We start from the raw sequence: 8,984 nt of genomic DNA on the forward strand, positions 1-8,984 counted from the left end.
TAGACAACATAATAAACGCGTGTACTTAAAGTTGCAGTGTGTACAAAAAGAAAATTAGGCGCATATTTTTTTTAATTTCAAGTTTCTGTTATGTATTTACAACGTGTATTTTTGTTCATGCATTTAGTAAAATAAATACCCAAGTCGGTTGAAGTATAGTAAAGCTCTTTCAATTGGGAATAACTACAAACAACGTTGATTAAAACTATCAAAACGGTACGATAATCAGATAGCTTAACTGATTTTGAATCATTTGAAAAATCCGGATGTATAAATTGCTTATTGTAGACTGCCCTGCAATATTAAGCTGAATTCAACTTAATGTACAAAATTTATTGTAAAATTAAAATAACATTTCAATTTGATACCTTGTTGTACATTATTGACAAAACATTTACCGTATAAATTGCCATATTAGCGTACCTTTATTATTAAATAAATGGAAAATTACTATTTCAATGTTAGGAAATAAATAGGGATTGAACACAAAAATCATAGATGGCAATAGAACTAATAACTAATATAAATGTATTATTAAAACCGTTCGAGGTGAAAAGTATGAATTAACTCAAGGCAAAGACGTGTCGTTTATTTTTTAACTAAAATAGGAATTTAGTTTTTTCTTGCAGCTCGTGAAAAAAGTCTAGCAAAGAATAAAGAAGCCGAAATATACATTTTTGTATAAAACTGGCAACTGTTTCTGTAATTAAAAATTCAAAATCCATGGCGAACCCGTTACAATATTTTATATTTTAAAAAAATTACAATATTCGTTGTGTGAAAAAATACCTACTCTTATATGGTGCATACACTATTTGATATACCTTTGATTAACCCAACACATAATTTGTTACACCACATAAAATTACACTATTATTTTAGAATAACAAAATACTCTTTCACCAGAAAAATTTAAAATTTAAGTACACCAAAATAAATCTATTGCCAAAATAACATCATGCATGTACAACTATAACGCATGATGTTCCCTTAAGAATAAGCTTATTTATTTTCACTGACAATGAATCGTTACTAATCGACATCTAATTTCCTAAATGAACCTTCCATTGCGTTATCCAAGTGATTATTGGAATTTATCGGGCGTTTACTATTATCTGCAACAATTGACGATTGTGTTATAAACCATTCTCGGTGCTTCTTCAATTCAATATGCCAGTCATCTAAAATATATCAATTATTTTACAATTCAAATTATTAGGCTAAAACGACATTCGTATTTTTGGAAATAAATAATTCGTCTAAGTGATAAGATATAGGATGTATATGATAACATATCCACGATTCAATGTTTTTTTCGTGAAGTGGAAAAATTATTTTTTTAGCCTGATTTCCTGTAATATTTTAATTAATTAAACAAAAATCCTATAATCTGGGATTAATCATCGAGTCCATCTCTGATCATATTCAATATTTTGTATTTATAAACAAAATATGGAACTTAATTTATTTATAATTATTTTTTTTTTTACAGAAATCAAGATAATTATCATTTCTATAGTTAATAGAATATTTTGCGTTTTGGATTCAGACAATAAATTATTATTTTTTGGTTTATTGGGGATTTCTTTCTACAGTTTTTTTTATTTAAAGTAAAAACATAAATTTTTTTGTAAAAATTATTACAGATTAAACTAACCTATTATTTCGTCAGACGTCTTTGGATAAGTCCCTCCGTAGTCCAGTGGAAGAACACTAGGATCGATGTAATTTTTCAATTCTTCGATGGATTTGTGATTAATCACCTGTAATATAAATATTTCATTGAAATATTTCTAAACAAATGTTGAAATAGAGAATAATTTACCCTTCCGGCAACTTTTTTTTTCATAATACTTAATGATAGATTAATTAATGGGTTTACAAAACTGTTTGTATTGATTATGTGAATGCCATGTAACCGTAATGGAAATGCCGCCTAAAAAAAATAATAATCATATAATATAAATAAGATATTATTACCTTATTTGTAATGGTTAACATTTAAATTAATCATTATACACAATTAAATACAATGCAATTGAATTATTAACACTTATACATATAAAATTATTAAAAGTTTCAACCCATTCTGAACATATATAATGTAGCAAGAAGCTAACGTACTATAACAAAATATGTAGTCAATGGTTGCAAAGTACCTGTAATATCACATTCAAGAAAACGCTTCGATGCGAATCTGTAGATTTTTGATAAATCACCTAAAATGTATTTGGTGGAATCATATTGTGTAGATATTACTGAGTACTATAACATTTTACTCTGCTTAGTGTATTTTTACAATAAGAGCCACCAAAAAACCAGACAAAATTTCGGGTACTTTTGATGGTCCGATTTTAATTCTGCAAACAGATACGAGTTGTTTGGCAATTTTACTTAGGTATGAAGAAAAACATTTTTTTTATTTTTTGTTTTTTATGTTAAAAAATTGTGATATTATTGAAAAAATTGCAATAATTTGAAGATTGTACAAATTAACCGGTAAATTAATCGTTTTTTCTTAAATACTGCCTATACTAAACTATTTTAGAACAGACCACATGCAAACTCTTTTAGTTAAATATACATTTAAAATGTGACTTACAAATAAACTTTCAAGGACTTTCTTAATACTGGGTATTATTGCTGCTACATGATTCATTGACAAATTGTTGCAATCATATAAGATTATTTCTTTGTTATAGGTGTCTAACTTGGCGACTCTAAGATCTATTGACATAAAAACTAATTTATTAATATCATCATATACAAAATTTTCTGCATCTTCCGTCTTAATACGATGTAGGAGAACTCTGTGGCCTCGTGTGTCGGGTTTGGAAATGGGACGTAACAACTAAAAAAAATAATTAAATATAATATATATGCAGTGAAGAGTTAAGTTAGGTTAGGTTTTTTCATCTATAATAGCATATATTAATATCAAATATTCTAAAAAACAGTTAAGTTGTTAAATAATGATAAATATAAATAAACATTGTCAATATAAATGTAATAATCCAAAATGCTTCTCATTCCTTCTTTGTATAAAACCAACTTAGGGCGTAATGCATAGTAAAAAAACATTAGCCAATTGGTAATTTTTTACAAGCACACGATTGTGAAAAGTCGCTGATTGATTTATAAATAATTACTATTAGTTATTCATGTTTGAAGCGACTAAAAATAATAGATATGTTCACATAGATACTAACAATAATTTCATTATTTTAACTATCTCTGGTGATGTCGGATCCCACTTGGAAAATATTCTGGTGCTGAGAGTTTTATAGTGTAATGCTGGTCCAACATTACTTTGGTTTTCTCCAAACTATTCTTACAAATCAACAGAAATGTTTTGAGTCGCTTTTCATCGATTATCTTTTCATCATCTAATAGATAATATATTATTTTTTAGTGTGTACTATATTATAAGAACACACTGTTGTCACGATAATAAATGATTCCGAAAAAACAATATATCTCAATATAAAAACTATTTATTTTACCGTCTGGGTTCGGAAGGTGGGGCTGTTTTCGCATCCACTCTTTGAGAATTTTAACGTCAAGATCCAATTTTGTCTCAGATGTGCCCAACTCGGTATAAATCTGATTGATTGAGCTCGGCGACGGTAGCATTAACGTTTTAGTTTCCATAATTATATTGGAAAAGGTTTTTTATACATATACACTTAAAGTGTTATAAAGGGTTAATTTACAATAGAAATAAAAAAATTATTTTATTGCATAGAGTAACACTCAAAACTATGAAATGAGCAAGACTATACTATGTCTTCGACGGCATTCAATTTTTTGGTAGTTTTATCGACTTCGAGGAACTATGTAAATGGCCGTTTTTTTCTCAGGAGTAATTAATTAATATAATAACATCATGAGAGGATAATATCATAATAAACAACATTAACATAATATTAAGAAAAACAAGAATAAAACATAAATATCATGAGAACCATTGTTATTAATATTAAAAAAAATGTTTTGTTGTTTGGTCATAGTTTACATATTATAAATTTTATATGCATATTGTCTGGTTGTTAAAAAATTAACTTGAAATAACTTTATTCTTTAAACCCTTTATTGCAGAATTTACCAACATGCTACTCGGTGTTACACTAAGAAAGGTATAATAATATACAATGTTTAGTCATTGCCGTTTAGGTTTTCAGATGTTTTATCGACAAAGAAACATTGAACATCTTCTATAGTAATTATTTAAATTTCAAAAAAGCAAGGGCGATGTGTTTTAATTATGACTGAGACTATATGAAGAGTGAAAGTGTCAAACGTTCCAAGTGCCAAGGTATAAAAATTCAACTTGTTAACTTGATTTGTATTTTATTCATTACCGGAAACATTTTAACATATTTTTGAGTTTTCAATATGATTGTTTTTTTTATAAATAACTATTCTTCACTTGAAAAATTTACAAAATTGTTTCCGGTAATGAATAAAATACAAATCAAATTATATTGTACAATTTTTATACTTTGGCACTTGGAACGTTTGACACTTTCACTCTTCATATACGTTAATTGAAAATTCATACATATAAATAAATATTGTTAACGATAATTTCAACTATTATATAAAATATACATATTAGTTTAGAGGTGAAGACATACAAAAATATTACAATTTTGTGATGTGTTAATTATGCAACAAATAATATGGAAATTGCAGCATTTTTTTTTTGCGCAGGTTTTTGTGAACAAGATTGATAGTTTTATCCATACATTTCTAAGTATGTATATACATATTTAAAAATTGTTACCTAGAAAATAAGTATGGAATTAGGTTTTTTTCAAAAAGTAACATAAGTTTTTAATTTCTTTGATATGCTAATCCTGTCTTTGCAACTAACCTAGTGGCAATTGTATATAATTTATTAAAAACGACCAGATAACATGTAAAGAATTAATACTTTGTAAACTATGACCAATTTACAATAATTTTCTTAAACTTTAAGTACAGTGACATTCATAGTATTAATAATTCATAAAACCATGGAAAAAGTCAAAATAATTGTGGACCAGTAATACACTATTAAACTCTCAGCACCAGAATACTTTTCCAAGTGGGATCCGACATCACCAGAGATAGTTAAAACAATAAAATTATCGTTAGTATCTTTTTTTTTTAGATGCTTCAAACATGAATAACTAATAGTAATTTTAATAAATCAAGCAGCAATTTTTCACAATAGTGAGCTTGTAAAAAAAACGAAATATACATTTTTGTATTAAACTAGCAATTTAACGGTACTTAGTTATAATTAACATATAATAAATACTAGGAAACATGTATTTACCTGTTTTGTTGTATCATATAAATTGTTTATTTGGTAAGGTAATGCTTAATTTTTAAAAAAATTGGAATCCTAATAATTTTTAACGACAACACCTCAGCTCCAACTCAACGTCAAAACTTTCATTCAAATTAAGACCATTAACACTTAAATGACTGAAGTTAAACAATAAAACCATTATTGTCGTTCTCGGAGGTCTAATTATTTATTTCTGAAAATAAAACTCAAAAAAATTCATCTCAAATCCGTTACAATATTTTATTTAAATTACAATTTTCGTTGTGTGAAAAAAGTTACAACTTACAAACTAAACCTACTCTCATATGGTGCATACACTTTTTCAAAATAGTAACATTGTTTTTCACATTTATATTACAACTCAGTCAAATAAATTAACCCAACACATAATTTGTTACACCACATAAAATTACGCTATTATTTTAGAATAACAAAATACTCTTTCACCAGAAAAATTTAAAATTTAAGTACACCAAATAAATCTATTGCCAAAATAACATCATGCATGTACAACTATAACGCATGATGTTCCCTTAAGAATAAGCTTATTTATTTTCACTGACAATGAATCGTTACTAATCGACATCTAATTTCCTAAATGAACCTTCCATTGCGTTATCCAAGCGATTATTGGAATTTATCGGGCGTTTACTATTATCTGCAACAATTGACGATTGTGTTATAAACCATTCTCGGTGCTTCTTCAATTCAATATGCCAGTCATCTAAAATATATCAATTATTTTACAATTCAAATTATTAGGCTAAAACGACATTCGTATTTTTGGAAATAAATAATTCGTCTAAGTGATAAGATATAGGATGTATATGATAACATATCCACGATTCAATGTTTTTTTCGTGAAGTGGAAAAATTATTTTTTTAGCCTGATTTCCTGTAATATTTTAATTAATTAAACAAAAATCCTATAATCTGGGATTAATCATCGAGTCCATCTCTGATCATATTCAATATTTTGTATTTATAAACAAAATATGGAACTTATTTTATTTATAATTATTTTTTTTTTTTACAGAAATCAAGATAATTATCATTTCTATAGTTAATAGAATATTTTGCGTTTTGGATTCAGACGATAAATTATTATTTTTTGGTTTATTGCGGATTTCTTTCTACAGTTTTTTTTATTTAAAGTAAAAACATAAATTGTTTTTGTAAAAATTATTACAGATTAAACTAACCTATTATTTCGTCAGACGTCTTTGGATAAGTCCCTCCGTAGTCCAGTGGAAGAACACTAGGATCGATGTAATTTTTCAATTCTTCGATGGATTTGTGATTAATCACCTGTAATATAAATATTTCATTGAAATATTTCTAAACAAATGTTGAAATAGAGAATAATTTACCCTTCCGGCAACTTTTTTTTTCATAATACTTAATGATAGATTAATTAATGGGTTTACAAAACTGTTTGTATTGATTATGTGAATGCCATGTAACCGTAATGGAAATGCCGCCTAAAAAAAATAATAATCATATAATATAAATAAGATATTATTACCTTATTTGTAATGGTTAACGTTTAAATTAATCATTATACACAATTAAATACAATGCAATTGAATTATTAACACTTATACATATAAAATTATTAAAAGTTTCAACCCATTCTGAACATATATAATGTAGCAAGAAGCTAACGTACTATAACAAAATATGTAGTCAATGGTTGCAAAGTACCTGTAATATCACATTCAAGAAAACGCTTCGATGCGAATCTGTAGATTTTTGATAAATCACCTAAAATGTATTTGGTGGAATCATATTGTGTAGATATTACTGAGTACTATAACATTTTACTCTGCTTAGTGTATTTTTACAATAAGAGCCACCAAAAAACCAGACAAAATTTCGGGTACTTTTGATGGTCCGATTTTAATTCTGCAAACAGATACGAGTTGTTTGGCAATTTTACTTAGGTATGAAGAAAAACATTTTTTTTATTTTTTGTTTTTTATGTTAAAAAATTTGTGATATTATTGAAAAAATTGCAATAATTTGAAGATTGTACAAATTAACCGGTAAATTAATCGTTTTTTCTTAAATATTGCCTATACTAAACTACTTTAGAACAGACCACATGCAAACCCTTTTAGTTAAATATACATTTAAAAAGTGACTTACAAATACACTTTCAAAAACTTTCTTAATATTGGGTATTATTGCTGCTACATGATTCATTGACAAATTGTTGCAATCATATAAGATTATTTCTTTGTTATAGGTGTCTAACTTGGCGACTCTAATATCTAATGACATAAAAATTAATTTAATGTGATCATCATATACAAAATTGTTTGCATCTTCCGTCTTAATACGATGTAGGATAACTCTGTGGCCCTCGTGTGTCGGGTTTGGAAATGGGACGTAACAACTAAAAAAATTATTAAATATAATATATATGCAGTGAAGAGTTAAGTTAGGTTAGGTTTTTTCATCTAAAATAGCGTAATAATAATATTAAATATTTTGAAAAACAGTGTTTGTGAAATATTGATAAATATAAATTAGCAAGATCAATATAAATTAATTGGCATTAATCCAAAATTATTTATATTGCTTCTTTATATAGAAGTTAGAACCAACATAGGGCGTAATGAACAATAAAAAGCATTAGACAATAAGCAGTTTTTTACAAGCACTTTATTGTGAAAAGTCGCTGCTTGATTTATAAATAATTACTATTAGTTATTCATGTTTGAAGCAACTAAAAATAATAGATATGATCACATAGATACTAACAATAATTTCATTATTTTAACTATCTCTGGTGATGTCGGATCCCACTTGGAAAAATATTCTGGTGCTGAGAGTTTTATAGTGTAATGCTGGTCCAACATTACTTTGGTTTTCTCCAAACTATTCTTACAAATCAACAGAAATGTTTTGAGTCGCTTTTCATCGATTATCTTTTCATCATCTAATAGATAATATATTATTTTTTAGTGTGTAAAATATTATAAGAACACACTGTTATTAAGATAATAAATGATTCCGAAAAAAAACAATATATCTTAGTATAAAACTTCTTTAATTTACCGTCTGGATTCGGGAGGTGGGGCTGTTTTCGCATCCACTCTTTGAGAATTTTCACGTCAAGATCCAATTTTGTTTCAGATGTACCCAACTCGGTATAAATCTGATTGATTGAGCTCGGCGACGGTAGCATTAACGTTTTAGTTTCCATTATTCTATTGAACTAGGTATTGTACACATGAACTCTAAGTGTTATAAAGGGTTAATTTACAATAGAAATAAAAAAAGACTTATATTGAATAGAGTAACACTCAAGACTATGAAATGAGCAAGACATTCGGTGTTTTGGTAGTTTTATCGACCACAAGGAACTATGCAAATGATCGTTTGATTTTTTCCCAGGAGTATTTAATTAATAATAATACCATGAGAAGATAATATCATAATAAAACAATAATATCATGAGAACCATTGTTATTAAAATTTTAAAAAATGTTTTGTGGTTTGGTCATAGTTTACATATTATAAATTCTATGTGCATATTGTCTGGCTGTTAAAAAATTAGCTTGAAAGAACTTTGTTCTGAATCCTTTATTTTCAGAATTTACCAACATGCTACTCGGTGTTTCACATAAACCTTAAGTGT

General features: G+C 26.9%; 1 protein-coding gene across 3 annotated transcripts; it reads right to left on the minus strand.

The window, feature by feature from the left end:
• Positions 1-771: 771 nt before the first annotated feature.
• Positions 772-8,692, minus strand: LOC126838945 (alpha-tocopherol transfer protein-like). 3 transcript variants are annotated; one of them, XM_050573764.1, is made up of 6 exons: positions 8,402-8,692; positions 8,105-8,282; positions 7,487-7,736; positions 1,826-1,936; positions 1,658-1,763; positions 772-1,181 (listed from the first exon to the last, which is right to left on the minus strand). In XM_050573764.1, the coding sequence occupies exons 1-6, from the start codon at positions 8,547-8,549 to the stop codon at positions 1,033-1,035; spliced, it is 942 nt and encodes a 313-aa protein (XP_050429721.1). In that variant the 5' UTR covers positions 8,550-8,692; the 3' UTR covers positions 772-1,032. The 3 variants fall into 3 exon arrangements, with proteins under 3 accessions (XP_050429721.1, XP_050429719.1, XP_050429718.1); XM_050573762.1 differs by lacking the exons at positions 1,658-1,763; positions 1,826-1,936 and adding exons at positions 6,541-6,646; positions 6,709-6,819 and having other exon boundaries at positions 774-1,181; XM_050573761.1 differs by lacking the exon at positions 1,826-1,936 and adding an exon at positions 6,709-6,819 and having other exon boundaries at positions 775-1,181; positions 8,402-8,691.
• Between the last annotated feature and the right edge of the window lie 292 nt (positions 8,693-8,984).

Source organism: Adelges cooleyi, unplaced genomic scaffold (assembly GCF_023614345.1).
Source record: "Adelges cooleyi isolate 19-005CV unplaced genomic scaffold, UGA_ACOO_1.1 ACOO_flye_CR_arks_rails_tigmint_CR_PRNA_30, whole genome shotgun sequence".
In the NCBI taxonomy this organism is placed as follows: Eukaryota; Metazoa; Arthropoda; class Insecta; order Hemiptera; family Adelgidae; genus Adelges; species Adelges cooleyi.